General features: G+C 39.0%; 1 protein-coding gene across 2 annotated transcripts in view; it reads right to left on the reverse strand.

Annotated features, from left to right (window-relative positions):
* RAP1GDS1 (Rap1 GTPase-GDP dissociation stimulator 1) overlaps window positions 1-19,141 on the reverse strand; it is a 1,654,780-nt gene that overhangs the window by 142,512 nt on the left and 1,493,127 nt on the right. For both annotated transcript variants that reach the window (XM_044067200.1, XM_044067199.1), the window contains one exon: window positions 18,870-18,996. In XM_044067200.1, coding sequence (XP_043923135.1) covers window positions 18,870-18,996 — 127 coding nt within the window. The remainder of the gene's footprint in view (window positions 1-18,869; window positions 18,997-19,141) is intronic.

Genomic DNA, 19,141 nt, shown 5'->3' on the forward strand with positions numbered 1-19,141 from the left:
TCTGCAGACAGAGATCAGAGTCCTTACCACCTTATAACTCAAGTGATTGCCTTGCCTGCCTGGGCCTGTGTATTGCCCTGCCTCAAGGGCCAAATTAAACCCGAAGCAGTGCCAGTTCACCTACTTGCATGTTTTAGGGAAGTCAGGAAAGTAAGAACTCCCAAAAAACCCAAACAGACATGGGAAGGACACACATGGAATAAGAAAAACTTAGAAGGAATCTCAACTGGGAAGTGATCCTGGTAAAGCACTATGAGGTGCCAGTGCTAACAGATGTGCCAATGTGCTGCACCAAAAGTTGCATTCCTTTAAGTATGACACTTTTTTGCCATATTGGTGTGATCAGTTTTATGAAGTTGTAAGATGACACTGCTCATTTAGACCAACCTATTTAAAGTGAATGAACAAGTTATTGAAGACATAAATACCCCCCCCCCCTGTAATGATTATGTTTACTGCTTAAATAAACGCAAATTTGGACAGGACACAGTGAAATAAATGAACCCATTATCTGTTGACAAGTACCATAGGAGTATTCCATACCCAGATGTACAAACAAATGTCTCACTGGAATAATTATGCATATTACTGGTGCATTTCAAGGTTCTCCTACATTGTTCCACACTGACTTTGTCAAGTTCATAGGTGTTTACTTAGGTTAACGATCAGAAGGGCCTTTTAAGCCTATCCATGCATCACAAATCTCTGGCAAGTTCTTGTACCCTTGATAATTGTAAGCAGGGGCTTGGGGATGAAACATTCTGAAGCAGGGGTCTGGGAGATGAACCATTTACAGGTTGCCTGTGTCCATTAGAGACATAGGTGCCAAACCAGGGATGAATTTCCTGTTCCCCATCCTACTGTTCAAGTTACACCTGAATTAAGTTAGGGAAGAACTCTGCTTCACATGGATGGGGAGCGTGTTCGAGATGGGGTAGTCTCTTGGATACATACCTGTCTCTCTAGCTGGTCTTATTTATATCACAGGTGAGGTCTAAGTCTTTAGAACGGGTAATTCTGGTGCTATTTGCTTTGTGGATATGCAGCAGGTGTAGAGTGGGGGAGTGGGGTTTGACAATACCCTGTATGCCAGGCACAGATCTCCCCTCAACAGCCTGGAGGAAACAGAAAACAGGGATAGGGCCTTGAGGTGGCCTGGATAGGACACACTACTTATGCCCTGTATTTTTTTAGTGAGAAACATCTTTCGACGTTCCAGTTGTTGGATACGTCTGGTTAGGTACATACCAAACGGGGCACTGTACTCAATGACAAGTCTGATGAATGCGGAATACACTGGAATAATGACTTCCTTTGACCAAAATATCTCACCTTTGTTTATAAATTGCACAGCATAGAATGATTTCTTCACTACTGTATACATGTGATGGTCAAAGGCTAGATTACTGTGTGTGTCCTTAAGTCCCTGACTACTGGGTCATTTCTAAGGGGTGTGTTGTCAAATTGATGGTTACTAGGGGTGGATGACTTCTCGAAGTAAACTATTATGCATTTCTTGGCATTTAATTTTAGTTCATGGCTCTGACACCAGTTGTTGTGTGTGTCAGCCCTTACTGGTGAAAATTTGTGCCGGTGTGGGATTCAATGACAGCTCCTAACTTGCAATCATCTGCAAATTCAGTCAGCCAGAGACCACTAACATTTGTCTTGAGTTTAGAGAAGTAAATGCCAAAAACGAGCGGTCCAAGGACTGATCCCTGAAGGACTCCACTTGTGACTGGCCTCTCTATAGAGGTGAACTCCCCAGTTCTAACTTCTTCAGTCCTGTTTGTGAGCAAATTGGTTATCCACTGGGTGACATAAGGGTTTGTACCTAACCTCTTGTTTGTCAACCATGCCCAAGTGGGGTATTGTGTCAAATGCCTTGGTCAGGTTAAGGTAGGCAGTGTGAACCATTTTGCCCTCATCCATTGCTTTGATCAGCTTCTCAAAAAAGTCTACCAGGTTGAGTAGGCATGACCTGCCCTTGACAAAAATAAACTGGGTTGGGTCCAGTGTCTGGAGATTTATTATATCTTTATTGATCATTTCCATGATAATTCTTTCCATGGCTTTGCTTAAAAGCCTAGTGAAGTCTAATGGGTCTGTAGCTTCCAGGGTTGATAAATGTCCCGCCTTTGTGCAGAGGCATGACTGCTGCTGTTCTCCATTCATGAGGCACAAAGTCAGTTTGGGAGCTACAATTAAATAGCAATTCCAGAGGCTCTGATACGTCAGGTTTTATGCTATTTAGAAGGCATCCTGAGATACTGACTGGGCCTATTGATGCAGTGTTCTTGGTCTGACAGAGAGCATTAAGGACCTATTCCCAAGTGATAGCTGGGGGAGTTATATTTGTCTCTATTTCCTGAGGGAAGGTTGAGGTGGAGAGATGGGTAAAGTTGGAGATTAATTTGGCAGCCAGTAGGTTTGCTATACCTTCTGGCTCAGTATAGGTGGCTCCATTTACAATGAGCTCTACACACAATTGTGTATCACCTTTAAAGTTGCAGACATAGCTAAAGAGAATGCCTTGTGGTTGTCCTTGGCCTGGGAGGCCAACTTTACCTCAAACGTGGCTTTGGTAGACTATTTGTCATCCTACTTATTTGTTTAGTTTCACAAGAGTACTTTCTTTCTGCTAGGTGCTGCACCTCCTAATTTTTGCCATGATTTTCTTCCTACTGTTATACAGCCTATAGATTTTGTGATTCCATCAGGGTGGCCTATTTTTGAGTTAGTTCTGTACTTCTTTTGGGTATAGCTGCTTCTATGCAGATATTAACACACTTGTATAGGGCTTCTGTGAACAGTTCTGCATAGGCAGCAGTGTTCTAATAGTTTGTGGGGTCTTGAAATTTTGCCAGGTTATCACCTAATAGCAGAAAATTATCCTTAGATTAATTCCTGTATCTTCCGGAGTTAGCTGGAGGTCCAGGTTTTAGTTTTTTACTTCAAATGAGAACATTTTGTAGTCTGACCTTACCAGAGAAGACATTACACTAGGGTGTGTGCAGCACTCTCCCATATTAGTGAGGACCATTTCCAGTATGGTCTCACCCCCTAGTTAGTGTATGGACAATTTTGTCCAGGGAGTTTGAATTTACCAAATCCAGGAATCTCTGTGCCTGTACGTTTGGTGTTGTATAGGATTCCCAGTTAATAATGAGGTAATTAAAGTCACCCAAGAATATGGTATTGGGTTGGATGGTGAGTGTTTCCAATAAGTTTAAATACAGGGTACGGGTTTGAATTTACCAAATCCAGGAATCTCTGTTCCTGTACGTTTGGTGTTGCATAGGATTCCCAGTTAATAATGGGGTAATTAATGTCACCCAAGAATATGGAATTGGGTTGGATGGCAAGTGTTTCCAATAAGTTTAAATACATGGTATGGGTTTTCTGGGTCACACAGGGGGGCCTATAGCTTGTAAAGAAGTGGTTTTGCATTTTGCATATGGTAATTTGAACATGGAGTAGCTCGAGTGCATTGTCCTGTTTGATCAGTCTTGAGGTACATTTATTTTTTAAGTAAATCAAGACACCTCCACCTTTAGTCCCTGTCTCTGTATTAGCTGGTCTAAATGTGGGGAAGGCATTATAACCTTGCACTGTTGGTGTGCTCTCTATGGCTTTAAACCATGTGTCAATGACTGCATAGATGTCAGGATTCTCTAGGGTGAAGAGCGATTCTAGGGAGTGGAGTTTTTTGTTTAGACTCTTAGCATTGAGCAATAATACCTTTAGATTTTCTTGGTCTTGATTTATATCAGAAGTACTTTCAGTTTGGCATTGCCTAAACTAGGCACTATGGGGGAAGACAGTGTTTTAGCTAATACTCAAAAGCCTAGAGGGGAGAGATGCAGACCATCCCTGGCAGAGCAGAGTGGTCTGTTGGCCATCTCCTTCCACCCTGACAAATAATGCATCCCCTTAGAATGATACCAGAAACTAATCCAATTATTAAAGTCAGTCATCTTTTGTTCGTATTGTGGCATCATCCTTGGAGAAGGTAAAATGCTGCTCAATGCTAGGCTCATACCAGGCTGGGACACACATTCCAAGAGTCCCATGACATCTCTCTTCATATAGTCTAGAGAGGTATGTCTTAGGTCATTTACATCCACACGGACTATGAGACAGTTATACTGGTATTTGTCGTCCAATGAACTGAGTGCATGCATAATGTGGCAGATCACAGCTCCTGATAAGCAACTGACCATGACTTTCTCCTTACACATCCTGGTGAGAGGGATATCAGCGTGTCTCACAATGTTGTCTCCAATGACCAGAATGTTGGATTATGTGGTGGCTTGCCTTATGGGCTCAGAAGTAGAGGCTCCATGAGGTGTGGCTGTATGTGTTGATGTGGGTAGTGTTTTGAAAGTGCATTTGGGTCTCCTGAGGGTATTTTTTAAGTGTATGTCATCTAGGAGGTCCTGGGATGTAGGCAGGTCACATTTAAGTGCCTCAGCATATGTGGGTCTACATGTTTGCTTTGAATTGTGTGTGATGGGTGCAGCGTGTGTACTACTGACAAATTTATTGACATTAGGAGTACTATTATGTGAGTGGTTTGCCTCCAGTGACACTATGTAAATACATCTCTCAAATACCATATCAGTTTGAGAATTAAATGGTTGTCAGTAAACATGAGGCAATATCTACATTACCTCAGGATGCCCATATCCCCAAAACTGGTAACAGAGCTGCCCATGGCAACAGACCCTTTTTATTGATTAGAAAATTGAAATGAGAATATAAAGCAATGTTGGGAGTATCTGGTTTGCAACTCTGGGGATATCACTGCAAACTAGCTGTCCTATGTGCAACTAGGAATTGGTGAAATCTCAATTGTGCCTTTACAGGAAAAATGTCACTCAAGGTGTCTTGTGTCGATACAAGGCACTACCAAACACTTGAGGGAAAACTATTAAGTAGACAATGAAAGTTTAAGGATGAAGTATTTAGGAAGTTATTCTGAAGAACATATTCAGCTTGTCAAGAATGATGAAAAGAGGGGATCACGTGAATGGCTACTACTAGTGCTCATCTCACCACAGCTTCACTCTGCTGGGATACAATGTTCTTTTGCTTCTTCTCTCACCAGAAGCAAAACATTAGCACCAGTCCCAAGATAAGAAGCAGGCCACAGCCTGTTTGGTGATCCACAGTCTTGTCCCAGATGATGCAAGGGCCTGTAGGCTTGTTTAAGCCTTTTCCTGGTACATGCATGGAATAGCAACCAGACAAATAAGGAACGTCACAGACACTCACTGCCCAACTAGAAACAGTTGGGAATCAATGCACTCTGCTCCTTCTCTCACCAGGAGCAGAATGTAAGTATCAATTCTGAGCTGTCAACGATGAAGCAGTTATCAGGCTTTCCAGTGATCAGCAGTCTCCAAAAAATAGTATGTTCCTTTGCTCACCAGGAGAAAACAGAAGCTACTGAGAGGGAGAATGTGCACTCCAATAACTGGTTGTCTTGCAACAGATGTTGCAGATTTTGAAGATAACATGGAAAAAAAAGTGTTAATATCCTAAGCACTGCAGTGTGCACTAAACAGTTAGATATAAAAGAGGGGGTAACAAGCTTTAGCTGTCTAAGTGGAGAGACACTAATTTTAAAAGACCAGAATAGATTGAATGGGGTGGACAGTTTGTATTTTGGTTCTATGGAATACAGTGGGATGGCCAATACATTTAAACAGTTCAAGAGGATTGATTTCACAAAATGATAACTTCGTGCTTACAACAGCCAATGAAAGGGGAGAGGGAAGGACATATGTGGTCAAATTAACATAAGGGGCAGGCAGCTAGAAAGACAACTGAGTTTAAAAAAACAACAGCACCACAGTGGGAGAGTGGGTAAAAACTTGATTTCTGTGTGACTCACAAGAGAGACAGCTGTGGCCTCTTTCCTGGTTTTAATATGCAATAAAGCAGAATTCAAATAAAACACAGTTTAGAGAAAACAAATCACAATATACAAAATAGAAGGCACCAGTAAAGTAATACAAAACACAAGAAAGCAAAAGCAAACTAACCTTTCCCTCAAAGCAAGCTATGACAGAGTCTAGGTGAGCTTTTCCATAGTGTTACAAGTAGATCAGTGAAAAGAAACCCCCAATAGTCCAGCTGATTTACATGATAAATAAATAGCATATATTTGAATACCTGCTTGCATAGAAGAGAACTAGTAATCATCTCCTTTGATTTGATGGTGTTAAGGCGAGTGTACAACGGGCTTGATGAGAATTTGTGTGTGAAAATGCCATCCTATAGTCTAAACTTTATATAGTTACATTGATAACATCATTATATAAACATGTGGACAAGCTGCAAAACTTAGTTGCTTGTTTACTTCTGTCAAACTTTCTGTAAACTTTAACTCATAATGATTTTTCTTTTAAAAAACATTGCTACAACAGTGGTATGAAACCAGCTGCATAAACAATGACTTTGTCTCACAAACAACAGAAGAAACATGAAGAATAATGAAATATACTGCTTACTGACTCTCTTTTCTCTGTATGCTTTCATTTACAGCTGCCCTGAATATTTAATTTTTATCTTCTGCTTAACAGTAACAAATCCAGTAGAGAATTTTATGTTTTTCTCATTCCCTTAGAACTCCAGCAATACATAACTGCAAAAATGTTTCAAAGTACTGATTGGAAGGTGTCAACTCAAAGCCAAAGTTTGAATGCAAGTTACTGGACTTTGTAGTGGGAAAGCCAAGCATTGCAGTTTGAACTCTAAAGCAACAGATTCAGCTGTTGCAAGGATAACGGCAGCTAGATAAGAAGCAAAAGGACAGCTCAAGCTGCGACTGTTAAGTTAGCACCAGCTGTGAGAGAAAATGAATACTCAGTGACAGAACCTGAAAGCATCACTACTCTTTAGGACTGCAGAAAGTGGAGGAAACCCTGTAGTGCCTTTATGATAATTTTAGAAGAGCTAGAACTACAGATCGCTACATCTTCACAGAAGAATCAGGGACAAATCTAAAAATAAACATGGAGCATTTTTAAACATTTGCAACCATTCGCTCACAGTGAAGAATAAAATGATTTGTATTAACTTGCATTTCCAGGAGAATAAGCTGCCCATAAATGTAAGGCCAGGTATTACTTGGTGACTGTAGTCTCACTGTTCATTCTTAAGGCAAACAGACAAAAAAATTAAAGGAGAGATTAACGATGCCACAGAAGTTGAATTCAAGTGGACGTGAATTTATGCTTCTTTTTTCAGTGGTACTACTACTACTAAAGTCCATCTCTGCTTAACATTTCCTTACATTTATCTTCTTAGCAACAAAATCGAACTGTGTTATGCAGTTACAGGAATACATCATGTATGCGTTAAGACAAAGATAGTCTGAACTTACTTCATAAAGCTAACAGTGCACAGTGATGGAAGTAATGTATAAGCACATACAGTATCTTGCAGAAATGGTGACAGAAGGAATGTATAAACACATGCAGTAGCTGGTAGTAATGGGGACAGAAGGAATGTATAAACACATGCTCAATGTCTGGTGGTAAAGTGGAGAGAAGGAATGTATAAACACATACAATGCCTGGTAGTAATGGTGATGGACAGAATTTATAAATACAGTGCCTGGGAGTAATGGCGATAGTAGGAATGGATAAACACATACAGTACAAGGTAGTAAAGATGACAGAACACATACGTGAATGCTTTTATCCTTAAAGTACTAAAGGAATATAAAAAACACCAAAAATTAGTAGCAGTAAAATGACTAAGGTGCTTTATGTATATACTGAACTCAAAACCATGGGCAGCAGATCCTTAAGTGTGAAAAAACAGCAGCAGGGATAGCATTCATCAGCTATGGAGAGTGAGATTCACAGATCAGTGCTGTAGTTTGGGGAGGTTAGTGATAAGTCCAAACAATAACACTGAAACATAATTAGAGGTTTTAAGGGATTCAAGAATGGGACTCTGAAGTTATGTAATAGTGAGGTTCAGCCCTTGTGACCTGACATTGCACTGGTGTCATAGTGGGTGCTTGTGCAACTAAGCAGCTTGATATGTTTTTGGATAAATTTTCAAATTGTTCTGAATTTATACAGGACTGTTGAAAGCTGCTATAGTTGTGCAGGACAGCTATGGCAACAGCCCCATAGTGTTTTCTGTGTACAACCCCCCCCCCCCAAAAAAAAAAAAAACAAAAAAAAAACTGCTGCATCCTTTAATCATGGCATGCAACAGTCAGTACAGGCTTGTGACTAAGCACTGCAAAGTTATACCTATAAAGTTGGACAGCAGACCAGTCACTCAAAGCAAAAAAGAAGTTATGTACTCACCATAACATTCCATATGTTGGTAGTCCACCTCGCCCTTCATTCTTACATATGGGTTCGGAGCCGATTCTCGGCTCTGACTCAGCCTATTACAAAGCTCAAAGTCTCTTAGTTGGCTTGTGGCTAGGTAGGTATCCCATAGTGCACTAGTACAAACCCCAGATCTTGTTTGCTGCTAAACTACAGAAAGACAGAACTAAGGCTATCCAAAAAGAACAACAACGACGAAATGTCTCCACCCTACCAAGGTAAGGCTATCCTGTCTCCAGATCCTTCCAGGACAGGGGTAGGTGGGTGGGTTCATAAGAATGAAGGGTGAGATGGACTACAAACATGGAACATTATGGTGAGTACATAACTTCTTTATGTTCGGTAGTCCTATCTCGCCTTCATTCTTACATATGGGACAGCATCCCTAGCACCTTATTCTTGGGTGGCTCATGGGAAAATACTATTGAGTACCGTGGAACCAAAGAAGGCTCTACCCCTTGAGGTCAGGTCCAATTTGTAATGAGTAATAAAGGTATGAGGGATAGCCCAAGTTGCTGCCGCACAGATACTATCAATTGGAACCCTGGCTTGGAAGGCACAGATGTAGACTGGGATTGTGTAGGATAAGCCTTAATCTTGAATGGTAGAGTTTTCCCATTGGAGGAGTAAATGAAGGAAATACAGCTCGAAATCCAATTAGATAGGGTCACTTTAGAGACTGGCAGACCTATTCTGGATTCAGAAAAGGATACGAATAACTAGTCTGACTTTCTAAGTTCCTTAGTCCTGTGAAGGTAGAACCATAACTGCCTGTGAACATCCAGTTGGTGAAATTTGTATTCTGCAGCATTAGAATGATTAGGAAAAAACACAGGTAATTCTATGATTTGGCTCAAATAAGTTTGAGAGCAAACTTTCGGGATAAAGGAAGGATTTGTACGAAGGGAAACTCTGTCTTTGTGGAAAATCAAATAAGGAGGCTTAACAGACAGTGCTTGTAACTCTGATACTCATCTAGCTGATGTGATGGCTACTAGAAACAAGGTCTTCCAGGACAGAATCTTCAATAGGCACGAATGTGCAGGTTCAAAGGGTGGTGTAGTTCGTTTGGACAGAACAAAGTTTAGATCTCAGAGGGATAATGGTTCGTGAAAGGGAGGTCTCAGCAAAGTAGCGCCTTTAAGGAAAGTTTTACACAATTGGTGGGACACCAGGTTAGATTTCATGTTGTCCCAAATGAAAGTTAGACATTGCTGCCAACTGGACCCCAATTGTGGTAGCAGCAGATCCATGATGGAAAAGTTCAGACAAAATTCTAAAACCATAGGGATGGATGCAGTGTAAGGATCCACATTCCTTTCTTTAGCCCAGATAGAAAACCTTCTCCATTTGCTAGTGTTTAGTTTTCTAGTGGAAAGTTTATGCGAAGACATAAGGATGTGGGTCACAGCAGGTGAAAAATCATGAAGCCTGACTAGGGATGGAATTGGAGCAGCCACGTTGTCAAATTGAGGGTGTGGAGGCAGGGGTGAAGGGAGCCTGACATGTGTGTCAAGAGTTTTGGCACTGGGTCCAGAGTCCATGGACCGTCTAGTAGATGAGGTCCGAGAAAGGGGAACCAAATCTGTCGAGGCCAGTAAGGAGTGATGAGGATCATTTTGCTTCCCAATAACTTTGCTTTCTGTATCACTTTGGATATTAACGGAAAAGGAGGGAATGCATAAATGAGTCCCAGGGACCAATCGTGAAGGAGTGTGTCTCTCGGTGACTTCCCCGGGGGGGATGAGGGAGAAATAGCTGCTGCATTTGGCGTTGATCAGGCTAGCAAAGAGATCGTAGCAAGGCTGTCCCCATTTGAGGAAGATCTGTTGCACTACTTTAATATCACCGTCTAGGAGGGGGTGTTGCTGGGGGTATTGTAGAGATTTAAGGAGTTTATAGAGGTTATTAAAAGTCTTTCTGGAAGAGAAGTAGATAATGTGGGTTGCTCTGTGAAATTTTGGTAGAATATAGTTGGAGTTCCAGTTATGTTACTGTGGTTAAGGGAGAAGATGAAAGAAGATGTTAGTGTTTGACGGATGTAATGGTTTTGTTCAGGGAGAGAAAGATATTCAAAGGAGGTGAGTGAGTAAGGTATGGTAAGACAGGCTATTGTGGTAAGAGTAGTATGTTTGAGAAAATATGTTTATTTGTTGGGGCCATGGTAAAAAGTAGTTTTAAGTAGGGAATAGTTTGTGTAAGTAGGTGTTGTAGAAAGAAGAAGAGAGTTATGGAAGAGATTGAGCAGGGTATAAAATAAGCAGGTAAGAAATTAGAGGAGGTTTAGAAAAGAGGTAGAATTGGGAAGGAAAATAGTGTAGTGGATGGTTAGTAAGGGCAGGGGGTGGTTCAAAAGAGAGTTGAGTAGTACTAATTAGGAGAGAGAGAGCTAAGGGAGTGTCATGAGATGATGTGGTAATTGATAGGATAAGATGGAAGGGGGAGTGGTTAAGTGAAGTATAAGTCTAAGACCCCTGGGGGGTGGGAGGGAATTGGGGGTAGGGGAGTGGAGTGAGCCCGCAGGGCAAACGGAGTGGGAAGAAACAGGCAATGGAGCAGCTAGTGGAGAAACAATCAGTCAGCAGAGCTGAATACTGAAGGTAAGTGAAGTAAGCCTGAAGTGGGAAGGAGCAGAGATAAGTATGGAGTGAATTAGAAAACAGGGGAGTGTAGCAAGTTAGAATAAAGGGTACAGTGTGAAGTTTCAGAGTAGTTCTAGGTCATAGAAGTATAGAGTAAAGCAATCAGAATAACAAAGGAGTAAGCAGGAGAAATATTAGAAGGGACAGGGGTGCCACCTACTGGGCAAAGCTAAAATTACAAGCAGATACAGTAAGGGGGGTAGGTTTATTGCCAGATTAGGGAAGGGGGAAAAGCTAGTAAGACGGGTACTAAGAGGTGGTGTAGAAGTTTTGCGTACAAGGTAGCTAGTAAGGGGGGTAAGAGGCTGCCGGCTGACCGGGCTCAGGGCGTGCTTTAGAACCCCTGAAGCAACAGTGGACGGTAGTATGTTTTACAGGCAGGACATAGATAACATACTTTCTTATTTCCTTGAGAGTGGGAGCAGGGAGTAGAGGCTGAGAGAGGAAGCAACGGTTATTTATTGGACGGGTCCTTTGTCACCAGGTAGGTAGGGTCTCAGAAAAATATGGACTGGAACAGCACAGTGAAGAGCAGGGTACTTGTGGGAGAGAGAGACAGCAGTATTGGTAAGTAGCAAGAAGCTAACATTAACATAAAATATGATATTAGGACAATAGTTATTACAGTTAGAAAATTGTACATTCACTTATTTATTAGAAGCTACCAGTATCATAAGAGAAAATGTATTTTGTTATATCAATTATCTAGCAGTTTATACTCTGTAGGCTCAGTAGGACAACATATAACTGATTAGTTTAAAATCATCCGACACAAATACATGTAAAAATCAGTACAGCCAAAATCAGGAACAATGCGTAGAAAATGTCAGGATTGCTATATATTATCACTTAAATGATAGTTAGGGCTGGTAGCAGGCTCAAAGTTTACACTAGCCTTTGGACAAGGAATCCACACATTAATTGATTCAGCATATGGCAAGCTTCCTCTTGGTTAGCGAGAATGCTAAAAGGCATTACCCAGCCTTTTAAATAGGACTTTATATATCTATCTGTAGTGATACCTATTTAAAATAAAACTTAGTATAAGTAGATGTGGTTTCCAGCCATCCTAATGGCCATGGTATAGCTTCAGCGTGGTTAGCATGAGGCTGAAAAGGCTATTCCCGGCCTTTTAATTATGCAAATATGTGTGTAATTAATAATAATTCTAGTATATGACTGTAATTAACTAAAATGTGATAAGATACCCAAAAATCCTGAAAGGCTGAAGCACAGGCAGCAGTTGCATCAACTATGGCATTTCATCACGCACATAGAAACAGCCACGTGGGCCTTGAACTGCTAATGGTAATGCAGTTTAAACTGGATACAGAAAATACAAATTAAGTTATAACTAGTCAATACAGTTAAATTTGAAAGTAGATACTAGGTAGAAACTGGGCTGTAACTGGCTAGAAACATATCTCAAGAAATATCTACAGCTCCCGACTTGCAATCCAGCCATTACAGGCTGCAATGTGCAACTCAAAAGACCTACATCAGACTTTGCAAGTCCCCAAGTAAAGCTAGCTTCAATTTAATAACAGCTATGGCTCCCGACTTGCAGTCCACCAGTTACAGGCAACTCAATATAAGTCAAAATGGCCTACAGTAGTCTTAGAAAGCCCCCGAGTTGAGCTGGTTGCAATTTTAGTAACATAGCCGATATATAGGCTACAAAACTAGAGAAAACTAGAATCAGACCAGGTTAAATAAAAGTCCATTTAAGCTGTCGACTCGACTAGCTCACAATATAAAAACAGCCATTACAGGCTAAAGCTAGCCACCAAACAGTACAAACAGCAGCTGTTTGGCCTAAGGGGAGTGTTCGTGCTTTTGTTTATGCGTAGCAAGCAAAGAAAATGCATACATTTACCATTTAACAAGCCTGCCGAACATAATCAGACATTTAAATGTAGCCCAAGTTGCACTGTTTAAAAATCTATTCCCGACATAATTCCGGCACCTTAAAACTTTTTCAAAGTAAATGTTTCAGCACAACGAACATAGAAACTTGTCTCCCACCTGTGGTCAGACAGTATGCAAAAAAGCCAAGTCAGAGTGTAAAACACTGCTGCTGGGTACTTGCTTCTCCACATCTGACCCATCGTACTGCTACGGAATGACTTGCAGAACCCGCATACTGTCCTGTCAATAATCAGCTGCTAAGCCTTTTTGCAGTCCAAGAGATGATGCTCAACAGGAAAGCCCTCTTCCCATCCCAGATAAAATCCTTCAACTCTTTAATTGCAATCCACAACTTCTCATATGGTTGATAAAAATATGCCTGACTTGTGTATAAAACTAAAGGGAATAAAAACATTTTCAATGCTTGCTTTTTGCTATCCACATCCATAAAACAGAGCTTCAAATTTCTCTGTTTTTTGAATTATCGTTTTAGTCTCTTCCCACATATCCTTAACTACCATAACAGAATCCTTTTAATCCATAGTCTTAAGAACTTAATTTTATCATGTCCCCATAAATCTGGGCATTGCTGAACCAATCTGTGTGTGGATACATAGTTTACAGCTACCGCCTTTGTTTTATCTTCATCAATTTTGACTTGAAATTGTCTCAATGTTCCACAACACTAAAATGTCCTTTTCTGGTTTTATCAGGTACAAAAATAATAGCATGTTCAAATATAGCCAACTTTTCTTGACTACCACAACAATTATATCCTTGAATTGCTGAGTCCCTTATTTTCTTTGCCAATGGTTCTAAATATAAGTAACAAAGAGGAAAGAGGGCATCCCTGCCTGGTTCCTCTGCTCAAACAGACCTTATCAGAGGGTGTCTCCCCCCCTCATTTTTTTTTTGCCTCTGATCCCTCATATATCCTCCTAATCAACCTTATAATTTTATCAGGGAATGCAAATGCCTACATTGCTCTACTCAAAATCCCAGCTTATTCTGTCAAACACTTTCTGGATCATCACTGTGCCATTAATGTTGTCAAACGTTTGCCTCCCCTCCACAAAACCACACTGATCCATATCTATCAATTTTGGCATCACCTTTGCCATTCTTTTAACCATTATAGACAAACACTTTACAATCTTGGTTTAGAATCAAAATGGCCTATATGAAGCTGGAACTGTCAGGTCTACCACTTTTAGGTATTACAGCCATCAACGCTTCTTCCAGCATGTTGGTGCTTTACCTCCTTTTAAATTACTGTTAAATCCTTCCAGAGCTTTATTATTTTCTTCCCACCTAGCTTCCAAATTTCCACAGGAATACTATCTATTCCTGGGGACTTTCCTGTAGATCTACATCACCATTTTTATCTCATCTCCTCCTATTTTTACTGTTGGTAATCAAGGTTCATCTGCCTCTAACCCCGCCCATTTCATTCTTCCATAAATATTTCCATTTGTACTTTTTCTCAATTTCTATACATCTTTGCTTTATACAGATTTTCATAAAATTTCTGAAATATTTCCAATACCTCTACAAGATCTCTAGTGATTTTTCCTTGTTACAGGCTCCCTAAGCTTGGCAAAAACCCTTTGCTGTTGTGCTAAAAAGTTTTTGTGCTCTGTAGTTAACAAAATATAATTACTTAACAGCAGTCTTTTGAAACTCATGTAAACTACTGAGACTATCGCATCTTTTGTTGACTTTTATTGTAAGGAAATTTTTCAAAATCTACCACATGTGTTAAAGGACTCTTGGCATTGTTTGGATGTGATTAGGAACACTCCTTGGGATGACGGATATTTATTAGTGACGACTGATGTAGTCAATTTATTTTCCGTCATACCAAATGATTTGGGATTGGAGATGTTCAACAACAGCCTCAGAAAATATAGTACAATACCTACTTTAAAACAAAATTTGATTGTTGATCTGACAGATATGGTACTTAACAACTATATTATCTTTGAGGCTGAATATTTTAAGCAGATCACTGGTGTGGCTATGGGGGCAAAATGTGCACCCTCATATGCCAACCTTGTCTTAGTGGATTGGGAAACCAACTATGTATTTACATCACAACATATGCAGAATGTTGCATTATATCTGCATTTTTTAGATGATATTTAAATTTTTTGGAAAGGTACTGTGGAAGGGATTGAAGATTTTGTATACATCCTGGAAAACAGTACCACATTTTTGAAATTTACTCACAAAATACATGAAGATAAATGTGACTTTTTGGATATTTTGTTAATTGAAGATAAGGAAAATGGTGGTTTAATATCCAACATATACCGTAAAAAAACATTTTCCAACTCATTTTTACATTTTCAAAGTTGCCATCCATTTTATCAAAAAAAGAATATAATGAAAGGACAAATGGTTAGGTTGTCGAGACTTATCAGTGACTATGTTTTGTATGACTTAGAAGTTAAAAAATTAATTAACATGTTATTAGAAAGAGGTTATCCACAAGATATTTTAAATAATATCAAGTTAGAGGTACTGCAGAAAAGGAAGACTGTGTATATACCAATATTAAAAGATGGTTTAGCTAAGGCCACTATGGACAAAAAAATTAAACAATATGAGACATGCAATGGTCCTGCCATACAATGCATATAGTGGAACCATCAAAAACATTATTTTTGACACTTGGTGCAGTGTTCTCACCAATGATATAACTACGGTAGTGGGAAGTTCTCCAACTTTTACATATAGTAGAGGGAAAAATTTAAAGGAAATTATGGAGACAGTTGACAATCAAAATGTATATAAAAATTCTATGATGAACAAATGTGGATCATGTAGTATATGTAAATACATTAACAATGGACCATATGTTGCAGTTCATAACTATAGCAAAACTATTAGAAGTCCTGGGTTTTGCAACTGCAACACTAAAATGGTAGTTTACCTTGCTACATGTTTAAGTTGCCCTACATTTTATGTAGGTAAAACTATTAGAAAACTAAGACTAAGAATACCAGAACATGTAAGAGATATAAAAAACAAAAAAACTACCAACGCTTTATATGTACATAGTTTAGGTTGTAACAACTACAAAAAGTTTTTATTTTTTGTTATTGATAGGGTTCCACATAGTGACAAAGGAGGAGATGCCAAGACACTGCTGGAGGTAAAGGAATGTCTTTGGCAACTCAGACTTAATGCATCTAGGTCTCCAGGAATTAACAAACATATATCACTTTCGAGTATCTTAAAATGTAGGTCACAATGTATATAAAAAGTTCTAACTACCATATACAAACACATTATTTCAATATTGAACAAGGTCATACATATTCAAATTTTGTTGACAATAGTAGCGTTTAGTCTATGGTATATAGGGTTAACTAAATACCTGAAATAGAACAGTATACATATTTATAGAAATTTTATGGAATTAATCAATGTTCATATACGTGCAATTACGTTTAAAAACAAATTATTAACATGAGAGTATGAGTTTGTGTATATAATATATACAACTTTTTACAAATGTTTCATAAACGTTTTTATAGAATTAGATATTATTAATGAATGAGTTTTTAGACACTGTTTTGATTGGTGGCGTGTGTATGTTTTACTTTAAATGAGGTTGGAAAAGGTTGTGGATTTACTTTGATGATGCCCTTGGTATATGTGGGTGAAAGCGCTAAGAGATTTGTGTTATTATTTTATGGATTAATGGCTGTCTGTTTTTTCCATTAAAGTCATTGTACGACGTCGATCCCAGTCTGGTTATTTTACAAGTTTGCGTTCGTTTGTACTGGCTGCACTTCTGAAACTACTGAGGAAGTCCCTTATTTGCTCTTTAGTATTCTGCAATTGCACCTCTTCTTCTTCTGTGCGATTCCCCCTATTCTCCAATATTTTAACCTGTGACAGTCTCTCTAAATTATTCTAGTTAATTCTTAACCATCTCTCTTTCATTCCCACCCTATTTTTAAAGTTTAATTTTATCCTATAATTTAGAGCAATTTTTGACTTTTCTAATTCCTAAAAAATTTCCACTACCCATTCCTTAAAATCCTCTCGTTAGTACATCCTTGTATTAGTGGAAATCACAACTAAATGGTGTTTAACCAACTGTTCAATTCCATTCATGTGATATCTTGTAAAAAAGCTATCTTTAAGAAGCCCTTTTCAGCCAAGACCTGAGAAAGAGTCAAAAAATGTACACATAGAAGTAGTAAACAATATAAGCACAATGAGAAAAACATAGAAAACTGCAAAACAAAAAAATAAAAAAACCTAGCAAAGGAAAAACCACATCAAAACACTAAATGAAAGAAGTAAACTTTCCACACATCAATAAATACTTGCTACTATGTGCAGTAGCCCTAATTCCTACATTGACAATTACTTCTTGTAATTTAACTAATACTAAACTACCTCATCAAATCAGCTAAACCTCTCTCTATAACATTCTTTGGCATACGCTGCAGTTGGCTCAACAGTCTGTTAACCTCTCCATTCACCTCCATTTGTTCCAAAATACTGCTATAATCAGTGATTGTGGGATGAGGACTATTCATCTCAGTTACCTGGTAGGGGGATACAGAATGTGTGCAAAAGCAACTCAAGCCAGGAAGTGATACTCACTGTTCAGAGGAATCATTCAGCTATGGAAATGAGATGTTCAGTGGAACTTGGACTATAACATGCAAGGAGTGTCAACTAGACAGTAATTTGTACTGAAACAAGCAGAGAGGAATTCTACCACACAGAAGATGTTTAGAGATGGTACACAGGATTCATATATTCATATATACTGAGCAATAGATTCATAGATTCTTACTAAGCTAACTGCCCTTGCGAGCCATTTTAAGCTTAGCCAATTATCCCTTGTGAGACTCAAACCCTGCACCTTGTGTTTGTAAGGCAAACACCTTAACCATTAGGCCACCCTCCCAACCCCTTTGTAGCATAACTTAACAAATGGAGTACCTCATTTTGTATTAAAGCATTGTTACAATTATGGGTTAATCAAATTCTGGTACAGAATGTGGGCTGTGTCTTAATAAACTTTACAGGTGCGGGGTGGATCTGATCATGATGAGATTGTGCAACCTCTACAAAAAGGACAGGGGCACATGGATAAGAGTAGATGTCAATGTGTTTCACATTCAATAAAAGCCCTAAAATTCATTAGAAGATATCAACATTTCTAGTGGCTCTAAGATGCATCTCTCAGCATGGTATACCCCCATCTCTTACCATACATCAAGTGTTCTTCATTTACGGTATCAAAAGTTCCATTTTCCACACTGAAACGATCTGCCAAACATTCAATGTCAAGATTTTTTTTTTTATAACAAATATCCAGTATAAATAAAATTGAAGCATTAAGTCATCAAAAGAGTTTTTCTTACAACTAAAAAAGTAAAATGTTTTAACTATAATGTGGGCTTCCTAGTTGAAGTTTTTTATATGCGTAGCACACTTTGCCCATTATGAGGGGTAGCGTTCCACATTTTAGAGATGGATTATTGCTTAAAACCTCATAAAACTCTGGAAGCCTTGCCTGTCTCATGAGATATGATGCCAGCTTTGAAATACTGTCTATGGGTACAGCTGGAGGAAAAAACATTTGCCACAAATAACGTATTGCCAATACCATGCATAAGGGTGTGATTAAGGTTATGTACTGCATTAAGGTCAAAGTGGCACTGTACTAAATAAACACATTATAAAAAGTCAAATGCAACAGCAGTTTAAAAAGGAATAAGGCTGAACATCATCATCTTAAGTGTTATTATGCTTGTTAACCTGAACATGATTGGAATTAAGGAAGAAGGGGGTTAATGCATTTATGTGAACTTGCAAGACTGAGTCCACCCACAGTACTTAGTGACACAGCATAAACAAAACCATAAACTCACTAAATAATAATAATAATTAAACCCCCTGATAGAGCATAGGGGAGACTCACCTAGTTCTAAAGCAGCTATTAGTCCAAGAGCTACAAGAGCTTCATTCTGCATTATTACATGTTCACTGGTTGCCATGGTAACTAAGTGCTTCACACCGCCACTCTGAACAATGACTCTAATAACATCCTGTTTTAGAGAAAAAGTCAAACTGTGAAAACAGAATTCTGTAGGAGGTAATGAAACTCAAAAGCACAGTTCAGTTTGTTTTAGGTTTACAGTCTCTCTTCAATACATCTTCACTTCAAATTTAATCTTCTAAAGCTTTATAGCA

Source organism: Protopterus annectens, chromosome 3.part1 (assembly GCF_019279795.1).
Source record: "Protopterus annectens isolate FY-2018-M chromosome 3.part1, PAN1.0, whole genome shotgun sequence".
In the NCBI taxonomy this organism is placed as follows: domain Eukaryota; kingdom Metazoa; phylum Chordata; order Ceratodontiformes; family Protopteridae; genus Protopterus; species Protopterus annectens.